At 44.3% G+C, this 24,072-nt stretch overlaps 1 protein-coding gene across 1 annotated transcript in view; it reads left to right on the forward strand.

The window, feature by feature from the left end:
- The first annotated feature begins 13,932 nt into the window (after positions 1-13,932).
- The window catches only part of LOC137371574 (cytochrome P450 4V2-like), an 80,487-nt gene continuing 70,347 nt past the window's right edge, over positions 13,933-24,072 (forward strand). The window contains exon 1 of the mRNA XM_068034415.1: positions 13,933-14,493. Coding sequence (XP_067890516.1) covers positions 14,313-14,493 — 181 coding nt within the window. The 5' untranslated portion in view covers positions 13,933-14,312. The remainder of the gene's footprint in view (positions 14,494-24,072) is intronic.

A 24,072-nucleotide genomic window follows, 5' to 3' on the forward strand; every position in this document is an offset into this window, starting at 1 on the left:
TTAGCTTATGCAATAGTTTTCTCTAGGATGAAAAGTAGCTATATAATAAGTAATATTATTTGTCCACTTATCAGTACATACGAACATACGAATTGGAAGCAGAAGCAGGCCATTCGGCCCCTCTAGCCTATTCCACCATTTAATAAGATCATGGCTGATCTGTTTGTGCCTCGAATTCCACACTCCCTTCTACTCCCGATGACCTTTGATTCCCTTGCCTAATAAAAATCTATCTACCTCCGCCTTACAAATATTCAATGACTCCGCCTCCACCACCTTCTGAGGCAGTGTTCCAAAGTCACACAACCTTCTGAGAGAAACATTTCTCCTCATCTCTGTCCTAAAAGGGTGAACCCTAATTTTAAAACAGTGCCCCCTAGTTGTGGACTCACCCACAAGAGGAAACATCCTTTCCACATCCACCTTGTCAAGACCATTCAGGATCTCATATACTTCAATCAAGTCTCCCCTCACTCTTCTAAACTCCAGTGAAAACAAGCCCAGCCTGTCTAATCTTTCCGCATGAGACAAGCCACTCATTCCAGGTATCAATCGAGTAAACCTCCTCTGAACTGCCTCCAACGCATTCACATCCTTCCTTAAATAAGGAGACCAAAACTGCGCACAGTATTCGAGATGTGGTCTCACCAATGCCCTGTATAACTGAAGCATAACATCCTCACTTTTATTTGCAATTCCTCTCGTAATAAAGGATAGCATTCCATTAGCCTTCTTTATGATTTGCTGTACCTGCATACTAACTATTTCTGACTCATGCACTCGAACACCTAGATCCCTCTGCACCCCAGAGTTTTGCAGTTATTCTCCGTTTAAGTAATACTCTGCATTTTTATTCTTCCTGCCAAAGTGAACAACTTCACATTTTTCCACATTATACTCCATCTTCCAGATTTTTGCCCACTCACTCAACCTGTCTAGATTGGTCTGCAACCTCCTTATGTGCTCTTCACAATATACTTTCCTACAGTGTAAAATTACTTAGTGTCACGTTGGATCAGTTGGCATATTATCTGAGCTTGAGAGTTCAATTTCCTCCACAAGACTCAGCAAGTAATCTAAGCTGCATTCCAAATGTAGTGCAGAGGGATTGCTGTGTTAGAAATGTCCTTCAGATGAGACATTAAACCAGAACTCATCTGCCTGTTCAAATGTTAAAGATTTCATGACACCATTTAATGAAAACCAGGGACTTCTACTAACATCCTGTCCCCTCTCTCAAAGCTGTTCTGCCTTAGCAATGCACCGGCACACTGGGTGCTGAAGGGGATGTGGAAAGGATGTTTCCCGTTGTGGGAGAATCTAGAACTAGGGGTCACTGTTTAAAAATAAGGGGTCGCCCATTTAAGACAGAGATGAAGAGAAATTTTTTCTCTCAGAGGGTCGTGAGTCTTTGGAATTCCCTTCCTCAAAAGGCAGTGGAAGCAGAGTCTTTGAATATTTTTAAGGCAGAGGTAGATAGATTCTTGATAAGCAAGGGGGTGGAAGATTATTGGGGCTAGGTGGAAATGTGGAGTAATCAGTTCAGCCATGAACTTATTGAATGACGGAGCAGGCTCGAGGGGTTGAGTGGCCTACTCTGGTTCCTAATTCGTATGATGTTTGATTATTTTTAATTTGGGTACCTGTCATTTGGCATGTTTTCGTACATTCAAAGCCCCTCTTTGGCTGGAAAAGTGCATAATTAGAAGTAGACAGCTCTACACTGCCAGATGGTGTCTCAAATAACATTTTATAGAAGTCGGCACATTTAACTAATGTCATTGAAGTCAATGGAAAAGAAAATTTTGTAAAATGGGCCATCAATTTGTTATTGTTACTCCTGTGCTACAGCCAAAGATCAATTTGACCCCCACACCATTTAGTAGCCAGTCTTCCCTACATAGCTTGTATAGTTATAAAAAAAATTGTGTCTGTGTTTTTATTTTGAAAGTGTGGCATCTGAACAAAGAACAAAACACCTCTCCCAATTGTTTTTTCACTATATGGAACTATACTATTTTTCTGTCTACATTTCTGTAATTATGGGGCAGAAAGCTACAAGGAGCACTGAGGAAAATGTCTGAAGTGAAGACAAAACAAAAAGTAAAATCAGGGCATTGAAGGAAAAAATTTAATTCACTCTATCTAGGCCCCTCATAATCTTGAAGTCTCAATTAAATTTCCTCTGAATCTCCAGTATTCCAAAGAAAACAACCCCAACCTATCCAATCTTTTCCTCATGGCTAAAATTCTCCAGTCCTGGCAACATCCTCATAAATCCCATTTGTACTTTCTGTGCTGTGGTACCTTTTTAAGAGGATGTGGTTATGTTTTCAATGTACTATGGGACTTCTACTTGGAGGGAGGCTAGAGTGTAGGTGTCCAGACCAGACCTGTGTAAGATAGCTCCTAGTTATACACCTGCAGTATAATTGTAAATATAGAACTGCGTTACATGTTAACTGATCCCTTATGCATGGTTGGTTTTGTATACAGTCAATGCTAACACAAAGAGAAACAAACACATCTGGTGGCAATGGTGGAGATTTTTTGATTCTGAACTCCACCGTCTCCAACGAGGTTCACGTTTACAGACTTCGAAGATCCTCGAGGACACAGGAATCTGAATTTCGACCGCATCATTTGCAACACAGCCTGTGTAGGCAGCTCTGCATTTGTGTAGGGTAAGGTTGTTTGCACTCACTGTGAGATTGAACCCTCGCAGACTTGAGCAAAGGGCTCAGTTCTGAAAGGGAGTTAAGTCCCCAGGAGCATTTCAGCGTTAATCTGGACCCACAGAGGGAATCTGCAAGTTAGTACAGACACTGCACATCACGCGCCTCAAATCGGTACTTGGGCACAGACACCGGGTAGTTGTATTGGGTCACTGGATCGATAGTGGGTTAGAACAAGCCATTGCATCGATTTTGCCAAGGTAGGACGATTGTGCGAAGGTATCAGGTGAGTGATATAGAAAAAAAATGTTCAGCTCCATTACTTACAGTTTTGTTGTCGATCAGGCGAGCAATATAAAAGAAAAAATTTTTTGGCGCCTTGACTGTCCATTTCATTATCGATCAGGTGAGCTAAAAGAAGAGAAAAAAGAAATATTTTGAAGCGCACGGTCCGGGAGACATAGGAGCCTTTTCGCACTGAAATCACCCTATCTGGGCAGGACCTAAAGAAAGCGCATGAAACTGGAGTCGCCATCATACTCGCGAAACCTCTCTACCACTCCACTAGGCTGTGGAACTGCAGGTGGTGATTTTTTTTTCAAAACAGACGTGAATTTTTTCTTAGCTGCTGGACTCATTTTTTCCAAAGCAGTAAGGCAGTTTTTTTTTTGACTATAAAGAAAGCTTATACTGCCAGTTAAAGGGCGAGGATGACTTCTAAGCTTCCATCCATCAACTGGAAAGCAGCTGACCTTGTCTCAAAGTTGAAGTTGTTCAAACAGAGTCGAGTTGTGCTTCCTTGACTGAGCCTGAAAAGCAAGCCATAAAAATTCATATCGCTACAGGCAACGACGGTTTACACCAGTTGAATACATCAGGTCTCACGGAGGAGGATCAGAAAGATCACGCTAAGATTTGGTCTACAGTTGAAGATCAACCGCAGATCAAGATCAATTTCCGTGTTCACCACATGTTCATGTCATTCCGTCAACAGCCACACAAATCGATTGATCATTTCATGAGCAGGTGTCACGACAAGGGACGTGACTGAAACTTCTCAGAAGCTGAACTTGCAGAGCGAATCATGGAATTAGTCATTGCAGCAACATTGATTGAGGCCTACCAGAAAAACCTCTTGGAAAAACCTAAAGGTTACGCCGTCGATTCACTTGTCCAGATGGATGCAAATGGGGAACAATCATTCCAGGACAGCAAAGTTTGCAATCTTTGTGTTCTACCCCAACGGTTGGTACATTCGCTAAAGGTTCCAAATCTGGTTGATCATGCCAGAGATGCAGAATCCCACATGCACCAAGGAGCTGTCCAGCATTCTATGATGTGTGCAAAACATGGCGCAAAAGGGCACTTGAAGCAGCAGCGCAAGAGAGCCCAACTTGATGAAAGAGCAAGGTTTGTGACCAGAGTCAAAAGGTCAATAAAAAGGTACAACACCCTTATAAGTACAGGGACGGTTATAGATACAGCAAAAAACAGATACACAGGGTAGCCAATGGAAGCAACCATTGATGATACAGTGATTCAGGTTCCATGGGACGTGCGGAACAAGCTTTTCACACAGTGAATACCAATGGATGCATTGATGCCATTCAGATCATATGTCCTAAGAAACAAGGCAAGCATGTACTATCGGCAGAAGTTAATACCACGGCAAGTGCAAACATACTCCCTTTACAGATGCTCAAAAACATGTACCTAAAGATGTGGAAAGCCATGATGACGCCTACAAGCGCCCAGCTCACGGCTTGTAATGGGTCAGCAATTCCATAATTTGGGTTTCATAAGTATAGATTGTCAGCACAACCAATTGGCGTGGGCATCCCAATTCTTTTATATTTTTCAGACTACCGGACCAGCAATTGCAGGCCTACAGGTGGGTAAGGACCTAACCCTTGTTACAATACAAGGAATCAACCATCAAGAGGATAAACCTGTTGGCTCTGTTGAGCATCTCGCGAAATGGAAAAGTTGAAGAAATGTTTCACACTACTTGAGATGGTGGAGAAGTACCTGAAGAAAAGAGAAGCAAAACACGAGCGACAAGTTTCTGATGGAACAAAAAAAGGCCAAAATACTGGAAGATCAGATAGAGGAGATGAAATTGCAAATGGCAAGGAAGAAAGCCTTCTGAAATGGTGAGGCTGCTCATCAGGAGGTTCGTATTCAGTCTCTCAGTGAACAAAGTGAAGCGCAAAAGTATTGCAGCAGAACCACAGGTCCTGAAAGAGAAGATTCATGAGTTTTCATCTCAGCCAAGGTCGCAGAGGGAGAGAATGAGAAACAGAGGCCAGATCCGAGAAGTTCCTGACTGTACATCAATGCATCATCGTGAACAGGATAAGATCCAAAACTAAGTCTCAAGCAAAGTCTACACACACTACTTCCAAGGAGAAGCATCCATGTGAAACTGTTCAGCACTCCGAAAGCAGATATACAATTACCAAGTCAGGGCATATGGTTAGACCACCACTACGTTACTGAGACTTATGAGTCTTATGTCATTGTCTTGTTCAATTTATATTTATATTTTACCACTGTTGCTGACTTGCATATAGCTATGGTTTATTTGTTTAAGGGGGATGATCTTTTTTAGAATGGTATGAAAGTGCTTCTGTTTTTGTTAAAAGTATTTTTTTTGAGAATTCATAGTCAATCTGAAGAAATGTTGGACCAGTTTTTTTTCAAGACGGTTATCAAGAGAACATTGAAAGGACTTGTTTGTTGTTACATGACTCATTAAAACTAGAACAGAAACCCTTGTAACTGGGGGTGGGGCGGGGGGAAGATGTGTGCAGAGAAGTGACAGGTCAGAAAGTGGACTTTCTGTTTCCAGCTTCACTTTTGAATTGTTTGGAGTTGAGAATGAACTGTTTAAAAGGGGTGGGAATTTTTTTTTAAAAACTGAAAGACAGAACCCCAGCTCAGCCCAGCCTGATCCATCTCTTTAAAAATCCTGCAGAAAAAGGAAGAAAACTTCCAAGGAGAGAAGAGAATTCCCAAGGAAGGAGAGAAGACCACAACCGAGCTCTGCTTTCCAGCACCTCCCTAAAAGACCCTGAGAAGTCTGGAATCACTCAGCAGGTCTGGCAGCATCTGTGGAAAGAGAAGCAGAGTTAACATTTCGGGTCAGTGACCCTTCTTCGGAACTGACAAATATTAGAAAAGTCACAGATTATAAACAAGTGAGGTGGGGGTGGGGCAAGAGATAACAAAGGAGAAGGTGCAGATTGGACCAGGCCACATAGCTGACCAAAAGGTCACGGAGCAAAGGCAAAACAATATGTTAATGGTGTGTTGAGAGACAAATGCTGTACTAATGCTTTGTCTTTCAACACACCATTAACATATTGTTTGCCTTTGCTCCGTGACCTTTTGGTAAGCTATGTGGCCTGGTCCAATCTGCACCTTCTCCTTTGTTATCTCTTGCCCCACCCCCACCTCACCTGTTTATAATCTGTGACTTTTCTAATATTTGTCAGTTCCGAAGAAGGGTCACTGACCCGAAACGTTAATTCTGCTTCTCTTTCCACAGCTGCTGCCAGATTTGCTGAGTGATTCCAGCATTTCTTGTTTTTATTTCAGATTTCCAGCATCCGCAGTATTTTGCTTTTATTACCCTGAGAAGTCTAATGTGTCAACTCATCTCATCTCTTGTCTTTGAAGAAAAGCCTGCTAAATTAATTGTCAACACCGCCTGAAAAGAACTGTTCTAAAAGATCACAGTGACCCATCCACATGGACCCGGAGGCCAGACTGTACGCCAGTTTTGGAACACAACATATCTCATCTGCTGGAAATAATCAGCAGGTCTGGCAGCATCTGTGGAGAGAGAAGCAGAGTTAACGTTACAGGTCAGTGACCTTTCATCAGAACTGGCAGACATTAGAAATGTAAAAGGTTTTAAGCAAGTAAAGCGGGGGATAGGGCAAGAGATAACATAAGAGAATGTGTTGATAGGACAGAGGGTCACAGAGAATAACTGACCAGAAGGTCATGGAACAAAGGCAAACAGTATGTTAATGGTGTGTTGAAAGAAAAAGCGTTAGTACAGAGAGGGTGTGAATAGACTGTAAAGCACAAAGCACTCCAAGCACAAACATTAAAAAAAACAGAAACAGTGGATAGGCACAGTAGAAACAAACTAAAAAAGGTGTTGCCCTCGTCCACTCCTCCATTACCCACACCTCCTCGTCCCCTTCCCACTGCACCTTCCCCTGCAATTGCAGGAGGTGTAATACCTGCCCATTTACTTCCTCTCTCCTCACTATCCAAGTGTCTCCTCTACATTTGGGAGACCAAACGCAGATTGGATGACCGCTTTGCGGAACACCTCCACTCAATCTGTAAGTATGACCCCGAGCTTCCGGTTGCCGGCCATTTCAACAGCCCCCCCTGCTGTCATGCTCACATCTCTCTCCTGGGATTGCTGCAGTGTTCCAGCAAACATCAACGCAAGCTCGAGGAGCAGCATCTCATTTACCGATTAGGCACGCTACAGCCTGCCAGACTGAACATTGAGTTCAATAATTTCAGAGCATGACGGACCCCTCTTTTTTATTTTTAGTTATTTTTCTCTTTTATTTGGTTATTTCATTTGGTTATTTTATTTTAGTTTGTTTAGTTTGTTTCTACTGTGCTACCCACTGTTTCTGTTTTTAAATGTTTGTGCTTGGAGTGCTTTGTGCTTTACAGTCTATTCACACCCTCTCTGTACTAACGCTTTGTCTTTCAGCGCACCATTAACATACCGTTTGCCTTTGTTTCATGACCTTCTGGTCAGTTATTCTCTGTGACCCTCTGTCCTATAAACACCTCTTATGCTATCTCTTGCCCCACCCCCTGCTTTACTTGCTTAAAACCTTTTACATTTCTGATATCTGCCAGTTCTGATGAAGGCTCACTGACCTGAAACGTTAACTCTGCTTCTTTCTCCACAGATGCCGCCAGACCTGCTGAGTATTTCCAGCATTTCTTGTTTTTATCTCAGATTTTCAGCATCTGCAGTATTTTGCTTTTATATCTCATCTGCTGTTTTCTTCACGAATGAGCAAGTATTCAGCCCAAGTTTTTTTGTGTGTAACAGAGCTCTAAATTAAAATCTCTTTTATTTTTCCAGTTAACTGGTGTATGTGTGTGTGAGTGTGAGGGGCTAAGGCAAAAAGGGAACTTTAAAATTTCAATCTTTGTTTATGCTTTACTTCATTACTGGCTAAGGCTTATTTTATAATAAACTGATAATTTTGTTGCTCATTAAAGAAACCTGGTTAGTGTGTTTTATTCTGGGAAAAATAGAGTATATGATTGACCATATCGGTAAGTGGGAACATTTAAATATATGTTGCGACCTGTGGAGGAGTGGAACTACAATAAACAGTGCACTCCTCCCACCTTAGTCGTAACAAGAAAAAGGGGGAAATGTTGTGTTACACCTTTAAGTGTGGTACACCTTTTAACAGGATGTGGTTATGTTTTCAATGTTCCATGTGACTCCTACTCAGAGGGAATCTGGAGCATAGGTGACAGACCAGACTTTGTAAGATAGCTCCTAATTATACCGTTATAAATAAAGAACCTTGTTATGTGTTAACCGATGCTTTATGTGTGGTTAGTTTTGTTTCTAGTTAATACTAACACAAAGGAAAGCAGACACATCACTATGTAGAGCAATGACACTTGTCCTGTAATGCGGTGACCCGAACTGTACACAGCACTCTAGCTTTGGCCTAACTAGTGCTTTATACTGTTCTGGTATATCCTTCCTGTGCTTATAGTCTGTGCCTCAGCTAATAAAGTATCCCATATGCCTTCTTAACCACCTTATTTGCCTGTCCTTCTACTTTCAGGGATCTGTGGGCATGTAATCCAAGGTGGAATTCTTTCACTTTGTACTTTTCAGAATCCTGCAATTTATTGTGTATTTTCCCTTGTTTGTCCTCTCGAAATGTATTACCTCACACTTCTCTGCGTTAAATTCCATTTGCCACTTTTCTGCCGACCTGACCAGTCCATTGAGATTTTCCTGAAGTCTGCAGCTTTCTTCCTCACTATCTACTACATGGCCAATTTCCATATCATTGGCAAACTTTGAAATCATACTCTCTACATTTAAGTCTTAATCATTGATAAATATCACAACTGGCAAGGAACCCAGAACTGAGCCCAGTGGAATTTTGGATCCAGACTAGTAAATAGGAGTGACCTATTTCCATTAGCAGAGCAATCAATAACCAGGAGCATAGATTTAAAGTAATTGGTAGAAGGATTAGAGGGGAGTTGAGGAAAAGATATTTTATCTGGTTGGGGGGGGTGGGGGGGGGGAGGCTGGAAACTCACTATCTGAAATGGTGGGTCCTCTAATTTAAAAAACACTTGAATATGGACTTGAAGGCAAAGATTTCACAGAGCCTCAGTGAATGGGCGGAGAGGTGGGAGGGTGGGGTCAGCCAGCTTGTCGCCTTTCTGCCGCTGCTGGTAAAAGGTGGCGGACGGCTCTCCCGCCCGGAGGCCAATTTAGGCTCTTCAATAGCCAATTAAGGGCCACTTAAGAGCCTCTTCCTTCTGCTGCTGGTATTTTACCGGGGTGGGGGTGGGGGCCTCCGCCATGTGGTTAGACCACCAGGTAAACCCTGGAGACCTCTGCAGGCTGGGGGTGGGGGTGCATCCTGTGGCCCATGGAGGGCTACCCTGGTGGCAGGAGCCTCCCACGCAGAAACACTCTCTTTTCCTAACCAACGATCTCCCCACCCCCCTAGCTGGAGTCTGCCTGACTGGCCGCCAGTGACCCAACCCTATTTACCTGTGTTCCAGGGCAGTGTCTATGATGTTGCTCTGGCCTGGTTGCAGTCCCAGCAGTGGCCACTGCTCCTAGTGGCAGTGCTGGGACTGAACAGCTGCCGTTCATCTGATTGGCCAGCAGCTCTTAGAGGTGGGATCACGTCCCTTAAAGGGACGGGAGCCCAGACATTCAGTAGTTAATTGCCTGATGCACATAAAATCTGATCATAGCTCCCAAAACAGGTCGAGGTGAGGTTGCCCCTGACTTTCTGGCTGGTGGACGGGGCCACCACCAGCCTGTAAAATCCTAATCAAAGAGCCATAATCTACGAGGCTATGGACTAAGAGCTGGAAAGCGGGATTAGGCCTGATGGCTCTTTTTTGGCCAGCGCAGACATGTACCATCCCGACCCCGGGCCATTTTTCCCAGACGGCAGGATTGGGGGTGGAAGGGCTACCCTCTGGCAAGTGGCGGATAGCCAATTAAAGTAAGTAAAAGGCCAATTATCATTGGCCGACTGGAATTTTCCAGTTGGTCTGCAGGCCCCCACGGCGTCGAGAACAGGGCAACTGCCTGGAGGTGGCCACCTGGCAGCGGATGTGTCGGGGGCGCGGGGGGTGTGGGTAATAGAGAGAAACCAGGGGAAATGGAGAGACACCGGGGTGGTGGGGGGGGGAGCAGTGCTCTAGGAAGGCTTTGAGGCTCTCCCCAACTAGAGGCTGCCCTCTGGGGAGATTCTTCATCCACAATGTTGGACCAGCAGCTGTGGCCATTTTTTAGTTCAACATTTCTTTAAAGTTGCTGAGAAGGCACCTCAAGATGGAAGCCCTTACCTGCAACAGCAGGCTATAGTTCTTTCAGTGCTGGAGGGTCTCCTATTGGCTGTCCAGATTCAAGAGTCTGCCCGCCATTGTTACGTGGATGGTGAGCATGCCTTCTGGCCACTACTTGGCCAATTAAGGGAATATCATAGCTGGGTGTTTGTTCCCAACAGTGCAGGGTCAGGACCCCCAATTTGACCCTGGTAGTGGGGTCCTGACCCAAAACATGAAATCCTGCCCATAGTTGTCAGCCTGGAAAGATGGTGTCTGAAAGGTGATTTTATAGAGTAGTATAAGGTAGTAAACGGTATGGAAAAAATAAGTCCAGAATACTACTGCGTTGTTCTCGGGACTTGAGCTAGGTTTAGCATAAGATATGAGGCAAAGACGGAGAGACAAAGACTGTAGCAGCTGAACATAAAGACTTCTCCTTTTATTCTTCTGTCTTAGTTTCACTTTCTCTTTGCTAGCATGTGTGTTCTACAACGGCCTCTACAGTACACAATGCAATTACAATTTCAAAATCCTAGAACACTACAACTTTTTATTTATTTAGAGATACAGCACTGAAACAGGCCCTTCGGCCCACTGAGTCTGTGCCGACCAACAACCATCCATTTATACTAATCCTACATTAACCCCATATTCCCTACCACATCTCCACCATTCTCCTACCACCTACCTACACTAGGGGCAATTTACAATGGCCAATTTACGTATCAACCTGCAAGTCTTTGGCTGTGGGAGGAAACCGGAGCATCCGGCAGAAACCCACACATTCACAGGGAGAACTTGCAAACTCCGCACAGGCAGTACCCAGAATTGAACCCGGGTCGCTGGAGCTGTGAGGCTGCAATGCTAACCACTGTGCCACCCATAACTACTTTAAACAGTGGGAGGAATGACAATGGAACACAGGTTTGAACTAGTAGATGATAATTTTAGGACTGATATCAGGTGAACAATTGGAATGGACTTCCAGGCAGTGTGGTAGAGGTGAAAACCCTGGAAATACTTAGATGTAACAATCTGGAGGATTTGGTGAGAGTGTAAGATGTTCTGGAATGGCCTTCCTTATTTGTAGATACCTTGTGAGTGATGAGGAATAACTGAGGGAACGATTTTTATATTAGATACTGAGGAGCACACAGGAAACAGGAAAGCAAGTCAACTAAAGAAATGCAGAAATGCATTAGAACAGGGATATAATGAGACTAAAAGGTGGTTTCATCAGTTTGAACTGGAGGGACATGAGGGTGTGAGGGGTATGCTAGCTGTAATCACTAACAGGTGAGGAGAAGCTCTGAGGAATTTTCTGACCAGTGAGTTCTAATAATATGATTTGACTTCATATTAAAACATAAAAGTGTGAAGGAGCAGAATTAAAACAACTAAAATGACAAAACTGCTTAAGTATTCTGGGTGACCAGCTATATCTATACTAACATTTAATTATACAAAAATACTCTTTCTGAAAAAGCTAGGGAGAGGTGGGGTCAGGGGATAGGAGAGGGAAATTGAGAAATGACAGGGATGGGGAGAAAAAAATGTAACTGCAATTTGTGGGGGAGGGGAGGGGCCGAGGAGAGACAGAGAATGAGGAAGAATGGGAAGTTAGGAGGAAAAAGGGAATGCAGCTGGTGGGGGGTTGGGGGAGAGAGGCAGACTGGGGAATGGTAGTTAAGGAGAAACTGGAGAATGTGGTTTGGGGGGGTAGGGAGGGAGAAACTGGAGAGTGAGAAATTGGGGATGGAGGTTTGGAGGGGGAGGAACATGGGGACTGGGGGAGGCAGGTAGAGTGGGTAGTGAGAATGGAGGAGACAGAAAGGGAGAGTGGAGAATGCAGGTCGGGGATTGTGGCTTGCATAGGGGAAGCAGGGGTGACTGGAGATTAGATCTTAAGATGCTTCACCGTGAGTGGATATTGAGGGAGAGACTAGAACATCATTTAAACAGGAGGAATGTAAGAGGAATCGGAGATGGGCTTATAGGGGAGAGAGCATTGGCAGTGGGGCTGGCACTGGGAGCTGAATGGCCTCATGTGCTGTAATTACTATCTCTCCTTTATTGAGTCTGGGCCCAGGGAGTGCTTTAGAAATGTTAAACCAGACTGAAATTTAGGATGATGTTCCCTGTGAGAAGTGGACCAAATACCGAGCCCGCGAACCCTTTGTGCCATCTCTTGGTTTTGATTCAGGTCGGTCTGTGTCAACTGGTTTTAGAACCATAGACTGATACAGCACAGAAGGCGGCCATTTGACCCATCGCGTCAGTGCTGGTACTTTGAAAAAGCTTACAAATTTGGCCTGTCCCCCGCTCTTTCCCCAGAGCATAGCAGATTTTTCTTCTTCAAGTGTTTATTCAATTCTGTTTTAAAAGTTATTATTGAATCTGCATCCACCACCCTTTCAAGCAGTGCATTTCCAATCATAACAACTCAAAGTAAAAATAAAATCCTCAAGTAGCCTCTCATTCTTTTGGCCATCACTTTAAATCTGTATCCTCTGATTACCAATCCCTCTGCCACTGGATGTAATGTCTCCTTAGTGACTCAAAAACACTTCAAGATATTGAACACCTCTCTCAAATCTCCCCTTAACCTTCTCTACTCTAAAAGAAAGTAAAGACTTCTATCTTTATAATGCTTTTCACGTCTACCTCTGTTCATTCTTTCTGCCAAAATGTAGCACTTATATTTCTCTGCATTGAATTTCATTGGGAATGTGTCTGTGCATTTCATTAATCTGTCTATGTCCTCCTGAAATAAAAACAAAAAATGCTGCAAATAACAAGTCTGGCAGCATCTGTGGAGAGAGAAAAACAGAGCTAATGTTTCAGGTCACTGACCTTTCATCAGAATTGAGAAAAGTTAGAGCTGTAACAGGTTTTAAGCAAGTGGGAAAGGGGGAAGAACAAAAGGGGTAGAGTGGATAGAGTGGAAGGCTGGAGAGATTAAATGACAAGAGTGTTGATGGTGCAAAACAAAAGGAGATGGTAATGGGCCAAGTTTAAAAAAAACCAAAATGAGTGTCTAGAGGAGGTGTAAATGGGACTTGCAGAATCATCACCAACAGCTGCCATCCAAAAAAAGTGGGGGGGGGGGGGGGGGGCCAAATCCTTCCAAACCCGCGACCTCTACCAACTAGAAGGAGAAGGGCAGCAAATACATGGGAACACCACCACCTGCAAGTTCCCCTCCAAGTCACACACCATCCTGGCTTGGAACTATATCGTCGTTCCTTCACTGTCACTGGGTCAAAATCCTGGAACTCCCTTCCTAACAGCACTGTGGGTATACCTACCCCACATGGACTGCAGCAGTTCAAGAAAGCAGCTCACCACCATCTTCTCAAGGGCAATTAAGGATGGGTAGTAAATGCTGGCCTAACCAGCGTCGCCCACATCCCATGAATGAATGAATAAAAAAAGTTATGATCTGAAATTGTTGAACTCCTGAAGTCTGTTGCTATCCTCCCATTGATTACTACATTCCTGATTTTAGTGTCATCTACAAACTTCGAAATTAAGCCCTGAATACCTAATTCCAGGTCGTTCATGTGTTAAAGAGCAGTCATCCCAACACTGACCCCTGGGGGCCACCAGCTCATACTTCCCTCCAGTCTGAAAAACAACCTTTCACCACCACTCTGCTTTTTCTTTCGAGACAATTTCATGTGCAGTCCAAGTACAGATAAGCTATGATTGAGGTTCCCAGTTGAGAGTTGACAGCTGCACAGACAGCGAATTAAAGTCCAACTCAATCAGCAGGAAGACGGGCAGAACATTCACAAACATCAGGCAATGGGAGTCACATGATCAAATTTCCAGGAAAGCATCTGAACAGAGTTTGCACAACTAAGCTGGAAAAGTTATGACCACTTGTAGTATTTAAAGTTGCACGGAAACAATGTCCTAATAATAAAGATAATATTAGTGAGAGTTTGATAGAGCAGGAAGTGAGACTGGGCCAAGGCGGTGCCTGCAGTAGTAGCTGGAGCCGTTCCCCAGCAGAGCAGCGGCGAGATGGAGGCGCTTCTTCCCAGCGCTGTGCTGATCGTCGCGCTCCTCATTCTCCTGGCGACCCTCGCTTTCTACTTGTTCGGTGACTATGTGCATAAGTGGAACCAGATGAAGCGGATCCCTGGGCTCAGCCCAACCTACCCGATACTGGGCAACGCACTTCTCTTCAAACCCAGCGGAGAAGGTAGATACACAGCGACAGAGCTGCCTGTACTTTCGGGTGTCAGGCACCACACTGCAAACCAACCGATTGTCCTTTTGATTTCAAAAAGAATCAGACTTAATTTGATGCCATACAAGTACAGTACATTTATCAAATGGTTCACAATTTACTGAATCCAGTTTAAAGATAACTTGTTAACGTTGAATTTTGAAAGTAACAGAGTCCTTTGACTCCTTAAAGTTTAAATGCTCGTAGAGTCACTAATAAGAAAACAAGCAGAGACCCACAAAACATTTACAATCAAATGGGTATCTTTATTTCAACAGTTGTAAATCAGGAAATGGAAAGGAAGGGAGGAACTCAAGAAAATTGCCTTTATTCAATAAAGGAGGACCAAGGATTGATTAAGAAGGGGAAAATAGAGTATGAGAGCAAGCTTGCGGGGAATAAAAGCTGACTGTAAAAGTTTCTATAGGTAAGTGAAGAGAAAAAGATTGGTGAAGCCAAATGTAGGGCCCTTACAGTCAGAAACAGGGAGATTTATTTTGGGGAGCAACTAAATTAGGGCGGCACAGTGGTGCAGTGGTTAGCACTGCAGCCTCACAGCTCCAGGGACCCAGGTTCGATTCCGGGCACTGCCTGTGTGGAGTTTGCAAGTTCTCCCTGTGTCTGCGTGGGTTTTCTCCGGGTGCTCCGGTTTCCTCCCACAAGCCCAAAGACTTGCAGGTTGGTAGGTAAATTGGCCATTATAAATTGTCACTAGTATAGGTAGGTGGTAGGGAAATATAGGGACAGGTGGGGATGTTTGGTAGGAATATGGGATTAGTGTAGGATTAGTATAAAGGGGTGGTTGATCTTCGGCACAGACTCGGTGGGCCGAAGGGCCTGTTTCAGTGCTGTATCTCTAATCTAATCTAATCTAAATGCATACTTTGGGTTCTGTCTTCACAAAGGAGGACACAAATATATCAGAAATGTTGGGGAACACAGGGCTTAGTGAGAGAGAGGAACTGAAAGAAATCAGTATTAGTAGAGAAATGGTGTTGGGGAAATTGATGGGATTAAAGGCCAATAAATCCCCAGGGCCTGATGGTTTGCATCCCAGAGTACTTAATGAAATGGCCCTAGAGATCGTGGATGCATTGGTGGTCATCTTCCGAGATTCTATAGACTCTGGAAGAGTTCCTACAGATTGGAGGGTAGCTACTGTAACCCCACTATTTAAAAAGGGAGGTAGAGAGAAAGCAGGGAATTATAGACCAGTCAGCCTGACGTCGGTAGTGGGGAAAATTCTAGAGTCCATTATCAAAGATTTTATAGCAGAGCACTTAGAGAGCAGTGGTAGAATCGGGCAGAGTCAGCATGGATTTACGAAAGGGAAATCATGCTTGACAAATCTACTAGAATTCTTCGAGGATGTAACTAGTAGAGTTGATGAGGGGCAGCCAGTGGATGTGGTTTATTTGGACTTTCAGAGGCTTTCGACAAAGTCCCACATAAGAGATTAGCGTGTAAAATTAAAGTGCATGGGATTGGGGGTAGTGTATTGTGTTGGATAGAAAATTCGTGGACAGGAAACAAAGAGTAGGGATAAATGGGTCTTTTTCGGAATGGCAGGCAGTGACTAGTGGGGTACGGCAGGGATCGGTGCTAGGACCCCAGCTATTCACAATACACATTAATGATTTAGATGAGGGAACTAAATGCAATATCTCCAAATTTGCAGATGACACAAAACTGGGTGGGAGGGTGAGTTGTGAGGAGGATGCAGAGAGGCTTCAGGGTGATTTGGACAAGTTGAGTGAGTGGGCGTATGCATAGCAGATGCAGTATAATGTGGATAAATGTGAGGTTATCCACTTTGGTGGCAAAAACATGAAGGCAGATTATTATCTGAATGGCTATAAGCTGAGAGAGGGGAATATGCAACAAGACCTGAGTGTTCTCGTACACCAGTCGCTGAAGGTAAGAATGCAGGTGCAACAGGTGGTTAAAAAAGGCAAATGGTATGTTGGCCTTCATAGCGAGAGGATTCGAGTACTGGAGCAGGGATGTCTTGCTACAATTATACAGGGCCTTGGTGATGCCACACCTGGAATATTGTGTGCAGTTTTGGGCTCCTTATCTGAGGAAGGATGTTCTTGATCTGGAGGGAGTGCAGCGAAGGTTTACCAGACTGATTCCTGGGATGGCGGGACTGACATACGAGGAGAGATTTAGTCGGTTAGGATTATATTTGCTGGAGTTCAGAAGGAGTGAGGGGGGATCTTGTAGAAACCTGTAAAATTCTAACAGGACTTGACAGGGTAGATCAGGACTGAGATGAGGAGAAATTTCTTCACCCAGAGAGTGGTGAGCCTGTGGAATTTGCTACCACAGATAGCAGTTGAGGCCAAAACATTGTATGTTTTCAAGAAGGAGTTCGATATAGCTGTTGGGTCTAAAGGGATCAAAGGGTATGGGGCGAAAGCGGGAACAGGCTACTGAGTTGGATGATCAGCTATGATCATAATGAATGGCGGAGCAGGCTCGAAGGGCCTACTCCTGCTCCTATTTTCTATGTTTCTATCATCAGGGAAGTGGTACTGAGCAAATTGTTTGAGCTGTGGACTGACAAGTCCCTGGTTCCTGATGGACTTCATCCTAGGGTGATAAAAGAAGTGGCTAGTGAGATAGTCGATGCGTTGATTTTAATTTTGCAAAATTCTCTAGATTTAGGGAAGGTTCAGTTAGATTGCAAAATAGGGAATGTAACTCATTTTATTCAAAAAGGGAGGGAGACAGAAAGCAGGAAACTACAGGCCAGTTAGCTTAACATTTAGAATTAGAATTAGAACATTACAGCGCAGTACAGGCCCTTCGGCCCTCGATGTTGCGCCGACCTGTGAAACCATCTGACCTACACTATTCCATTCTCATCCATATGTCTGTCCAATGACCACTTAAATGCCCTTAAAGTTGGCGAGTCTACTACTGTTGCAGGCAGGGCGTTCCACGCCCCTACTACTCTCTGAGTAAAGAAACTACCCCTAACATCTGTCCTATATCTATCACCCCTCAACTTAAAGCTATGTCCCCTCGTGTTTGCCATCACCATCCGAGGAAAAAGACTCTCACTATCCACCCTATCTAACCCTCTGATTATCTTATACGTCTCTATTAAGTCACCTCTCCTCCTCCTTCTCTCCAACGAAAACCACCTCAAGTCCCTCAGCCTTTCCTCGTAAGACCTTCCCTCCATACCCGGCAACATCCTAGTAAATCTCCTCTGCACCCTTTCCATAGCTTCCACATCCTTCCTATAATGCGGTGACCAGAACTGCACGCAATACTCCAGGTGCGGTCTCACCATAGTTTTGTACAGCTGCAGCATGACCTCGTGGCTCCGAAACTCGATCCCCCTACTAATAAAAGCTAACACACCATATGCCTTCTTAACAGCCCTATTAACCTGGGTAGCAACCTTCAGGGATTTATGCACCTGGACACCAAGATCTCTCTGTTCATCTACACTACCAAGAATCTTCCCATTAGCCCAGTACTCTGCATTCCTGTTACTCCTTCCAAAGTGAATCACCTCGCACTTTTCCGCATTAAACTCCATTTGCCATCTCTCAGCCCAGCTCTGCAGCCTATCTATGTCCCTCTGTACCCTACAACATCCTTCGGCACTATCCACAACTCCACCGACCTTCGTGTCATCCGCAAATTTACTAACCCACCCTTCTACACCCTCTTCCAGGTCATTTATAAAAATGACAAACGGCAGTGGCCCCAAAACAGATCCTTGCGGTACACCACTAGTAACTAAACTCCAGGATGAACATTTGCCATCAACCACCACCCTCTGTCTTCTTTCAGCTAGCCAATTTCTGATCCAAAGCTCTAAATCACCTTCAATCCCATACTTCCGTATTTTCTGCAATAGCCTACCATGGGGAACCTTATCAAACACGTTACAGAAATCCATATACACCACATCCACTGCTTTACACTCATCCACCTGTTTGGTCACCTTCTCGAAAAACTCTAAGGTTTGTGAGGCACGACCTACCCGTCACAAAACCGTGCTGACTATCGCTAATGAACTTATTCTTTTCAAGATGATTATAAATCCTGTCTCTTATAACCTTTTCCAACATTTTACCCACAACCGAAGTAAGGCTCACAGGTCTATAATTACCAGGGCTGTCTCTACTCCCCTTCTTGAACAAGGGGACAACATTTGCTATCCTCCAGTCTTCCGGCACTATTCCTGTCGACAATGACGACATAAAGATCAAGGACAAAGGCTCTGCAATCTCCTCCCTAGCTTCCCAGAGAATCCTAGGATAAATCCCATCTGGCCCAGGGGACTTATCTATTTTCACACTTTCCAAAATTGCTAACACCTCCTCCTTGTGAAACTCAATCCCATCTAGCCTAGTAGCCTGAATCTCAGTATTCTCCTCGACAACATTTTCTTTCTCTACTGTAAATACTGACGCAAAATATTCATTTAACACTTCCCCTACCTCCTCTGATTCCACACACAACTTCCCACTACTATCCTTGATTGACCCTAATCTAGCTCTAGTCATTCTTTTATTCCATTTATACCTATAGAAAGCCTTAGGGTTTTCCCTGATCCTATCCGCCAATGACTTCTCGTGTCCTCTCCTTGCTCTTCTTAGCTCTCCCTTCAGATCCTTCCTGGCTAGCTTGTAAGTCTCAAGCGCCCTAACTGAGCCTTCACGTCTCATCCTAACATAAGTCGCCTTCTTCCTCTTGACAAGCGCTTCAATTTCTTTAGTAAACCACGGCTCCCTCGCTCGACAACTTCCTCCCTGCCTCACAGGTACATACTTATCAAGGACACGCAGTAGCTGCTCCTTGAATAAGCTCCACATTTCGATTGTTCCCATCCCCTGCAGTTTCCTTCCCCATCCTACGCATCCTAAATCTTGCCTAATCGCATCATAATTTCCTTTCCCCCAGCTATAATTTTTGCCCTGCGGTATATACCTGTCCCTGCCCATCGCTAAGGTAAACCTAACCGAATTGTGATCACTATCACCAAAGTGCTCACCTACATCTAAATCTAACACCTGGCCAGGTTCATTATCCAGTACCAAATCCAATGTGGCATCGCCCCTGGTTGGCCTGTCTACATACTGTGTCAGAAAACCCTCCTGCACACACTGGACTAAAACTGACCCATCTAAAGTACTCGAACTATAGTAGTTCCAGTCGATATTTGGAAAGTTAAAGTCCCCCATAACAACTACCCTGTTTCTCTCGCCCCTGTCGAGAATCATCTTCGCTATCCTTTCCTCTACATCTCTGGAACTATTGGGAGGTCTATAAAAGACTCCCAACAGGGTGACCTCACCTCTCCTGTTTCTAACCTCGGCCCATACTACCTCCGTAGACGTGTCCTCAAACGTCCTTTCTGTCGCTGTAACACTCTGCTTGATTAAAAATGCCACACCCCCCCCCCCCCCCCCCCACACCTCTTTTACCATCTTCTCTGTTCTTACTGAAACATCTAAATCCCGGAACCTGCAACATCCATTCCTGCCCCTGCTCTACCCATGTCTCCGAAATGGCCACTACATCGAGATCCCAGGTACCAACCCATGCTGCAAGCTCACCCACCTTATTCCGGATGCTCCTGGCGTTGAAGTAGACACACTTTAAACCAGGTTCTTGCTTGCCAGTGCCCTCTTGCGTCTTTGTAACCTTATCCCTGACCTCACTACTCTCAACATCCTGTACACTGGAACTACAATTTAGGTTCCCATTCCCCTGCTGAACTATTTTAAACCCCCCCGAAGAGCACTCGCAAATCTCCCCCCCCCCCCCCCCCCCCCAGAATATTGGTACCCCTCTGGTTCAGGTGAAGACCATCCTGTTTGTAGAGGTCCCACCTACCCCAGAAAGAGCCCCAATTATCCAGGAAACCAAAACCCTCCCTCCCGCACCATCCCTGCAGCCACGTGTTCAACTCCTCTCTCTCTCCCTATTCCTCGCTTCGCTGTCACGTGGCACGGGCAACAACCCAGAGATAACAACTCTGTTTGTTCTCGCTCGAAGCTTCCACTCTAGCTCCCTGAATTTCTGTCTTAAATCCCCATCTCTCTTCCTACCTATGTCGTTGGTGCCTATGTGGACCACGACTTGGGGCTGCTCCCCCTCCCCCTTAAGGATCCCAAAAACACGATCCGAGACATCGAACCCTGGCACCTGGGAGGCAACATACCAACCGTGAGTCTCTCTCGTTCCCACAGAACCTCCTATCTGTTCCCCTAACTATGGAGTCCCCAATGACTAATGCTCTGCTCCTCTTCCCCCTTCCCTTCTGAGCAACAGGGACAGACTCTGTGCCAGATACCTGTACCCCATTGCTTACCCCTGGTAAGTCGTCCCCTGCAACAGTATCCAAAATGGTATACCTGTTGTTGAGGAAACGGCCACAGGGGATCCCTGCACTGCCTGCTGGTTCCCTCTCCTTCCCCTGACGGTAACCCATCTACCTACTTCTTTTACCTGAGGTGTGACTACCTCCCCATAACTCCTCTCAATAACCCCCTCCGCCTCCCGAATGATCCGAAGTTCATCTTGCTCCAGCTCCAGTTCCCTAACGCGGTTCTCGAGGAGCTGGAGTTGGGTGCACTTCCCGCAGATGCAGTCAGCAGGGACACTCTTGGCGACCCTTACCTCCCACATTCTGCAGGAGGAACATACAACTGCCTTAACTTCCATTCCCTCTCTTCTAAATTCCCAACAAATCTACTGAAAAACAAAAAAAAAAATGTCAAAACTTGTAAGGTTAGCAATTTGTCATAGGGAAAATGTTAGTAGCTATTATTAAAGACGTTTTAGCAGGGCACTTGGAAAAAATCAAGGTAATCAAACAGAGTCAACATGGTTTTGTGAAAGGGAAATCGTGTTTAACCAATTTATTGGAGTTCTTTTGAAGAAGTAATGTGCTGTGGATAAAGGGAAACCGGTGGATGTACTGTACTTAGATTGCCAGAAGGCATTTGATAAGGTTCCAAATCAAAGCTTATTGTGGAAAATAAAAGTTCATGGTGTAGTGGTAACACATTGGCATGGATAGAAGATTGGCTAACTAACAGGAAACAGAAAGGCATAAATGGGTCATTTTCTGGTTGGCAAGATGTTACGTGTGGTGTGCCACAGGGATCAGTGCTGTGGCCTCAACTTTTTATAATTTATATCAATGACTTGGATGAAGGAGCTGAAGGTTTGGTTGTTAAATTTGCTGATGCCACAAGGATAGGTAGGAAAGTAAGTTGTGAAGAGGACATGAGGCTACCAAGGGATATCAATCAGGGCAAATGCAAGGTGATGCATTTTGGAAGATCCAATTCAAGAGTGAACTATACAGTAAATGGAAAAGTCCTGGGGAAAATTGATGTCCAGAGAGATTTGGGTGTTCAGGTCCACTGTTCCCTGAAGGCATACGGCATGCTTTCCTTCATCGGACGGGGCATTGAGTACAAGAGTTGGCAGGTCATGTTACAGTTGTATAGGACTTTGGTTCGGCCACATTTGGAATACTGCGTACAGTTCTGGTCGCCACATTATCAAAAGGATGTGGATGCTTTGGAAAGGGTGCAGAGGAGGTTCACCAGGATGTTGCCTGGTATGGAGGGCGCTAGCTATGAAGAGAGGTTGAGTAGATTAGGATTATTTTCATTAGAAAGACGGAGGTTGAGGGGGGACCTGATTGAGGTGTACAAAATCATGAGAGGTATAGACAGGGTGGATAGCAAGAAGCTTTTTCCCAGAGTGGGGGTTTCAATTACTAGAGGACACGAGTTCAAAGTGAAAGGGGAAAAGTTTAGGGGGGATATGCGTGGAAAGTTCTTTACGCAGAGGGTGGTGGGCACCTGGAACGCATTGCCAGCGGAGGTGGTAGATGCGGGCACGATGGAGTCTTTTAAGATGTATCTAGACAGATACATGAATGGGCAGGAAGAAAAGAGATACAGAAGCTTAGAAAATAGGCGACATGTTTAGAGAGAGGATCTGGATCGGCGCAGGCTTGGAGGGCCGAAGGGCCTGTTCCTGTGCTGTAATTATCTTTGTTCTTGTTCTTTGATATAGATAGGTTAAGTGAGTGGGCAAAGATCTGGCAAATGGAGTATAATGTGGGAAAAATGTGAAGTTGTCCATTTTGGCAGGAAGAATAAAAAGAAGCATATTATCTAACTGGTGAGAGATTGCAGAGCTCTGAGATGCAGAGGGATCTGGGTGTCCTCGTGCTTGAATTGCAGAAGGTTAATAAGCAAGTAATTAGGAAAGCTGATGGAATGTTTCGTTTATTGTAAGGGGATTTGACTAGAAAAGTAGGGAGGTTATGCTTCAGCTATACAGGGCATTGGTGAGACCACATCTGGAGTACTGTGTACAGTATTGGTCTCCTTATTTAACGAAGGATGTAAATGCGTTGGAAGCAGTTCCGAGAAGGTTTACTCGACTAATACCTGGAATGGGCAGGTTGTCTTATGAGGAAAGGTTGGGCAGGCTAGGCTTGTATCTGCTGGAATTTAGAAGAGGAAGAGGCGACTTGATTGAAACGTATAAGATCCTGAGGGGTCTTGACAGGATGGATGTGGAAAGGATGTTTCCTCTTGTGGGAGAATCTCGAACCAGGGGTCACTATTTCAAAATAAGGGGTCGCCCATTTAAGACAGAGATGAGGAGAACTTATTTTCGCTGAGTGTCGTGAGTCTTTGGAGCTCTCTTCCTCAAAAGGCAGTGGAAGCAGAGTCTTTGAATATTTTTAAGATAGAGGCAGATAGATTCTTGATAAGCAAGGGCGTGAAAGGTTATTAGGGGTAAACGGAAATGTGGAGTTGAGGTTACAATCAGATCAGCATTATCTTATTGAATGGTGCAGCAGGCTCGAGGGGCTGAGGGACCTACTACTCCTCCTAATTTGTATGTCTGCATGTTCTTTAAGTACAGGATTTCCAGTTATTCTCTCATCAAAAACATTAACCAAATCAAAACTTCTCACTCTTGAAAAAGCTACATAAATCAGTCCTTGTGTAAAAACAGGCTTAGAAATATAAATACAAGTTTTGTCAAGAGTCTAGTCTTGTGTCTTGTTAACAGTCAGAGAAAAAGAAAGTCTAATTGAGAGTTTTTTCTTATGTTGAAAAGGCAGGTTTACATCTAATCGGCTCAATATTATTTGAGGAATAAATGTGCTATTTCCTTGAAAATTGCCTATTATAGTTTCAGCATGTATAATTGAAGAAAACAGCTTCCTAACTACTAATCTTGTTCCATGACAAAGCCTTTGTTTAGGATTCAAGTTTTGTAGCAACTTCATAACTGGTCCTTCCTTGAATCTAAGTCTGTGCGGTTGCATGCCCATTGGAGTTAGACCATATAGAAACTTTGGAGGATATAGACTGTTATCATCTTTGTCTATAGAATCAATGCTGATGTGATCTTTTAATTCACCTGGCAACTTTTCTAAAACATTTTCATTCAAGTCTAATGAATCTTCATTTTTAGCACAAAGAATAGCATTTGAATATTAAGTTGTATCAAATAATTGATCCTGCCATTTTGCCACAC

The sequence above is a fragment of the Heterodontus francisci genome, chromosome 1 (genome assembly GCF_036365525.1).
Source record: "Heterodontus francisci isolate sHetFra1 chromosome 1, sHetFra1.hap1, whole genome shotgun sequence".
Classification (NCBI taxonomy): domain Eukaryota; kingdom Metazoa; phylum Chordata; class Chondrichthyes; order Heterodontiformes; family Heterodontidae; genus Heterodontus; species Heterodontus francisci.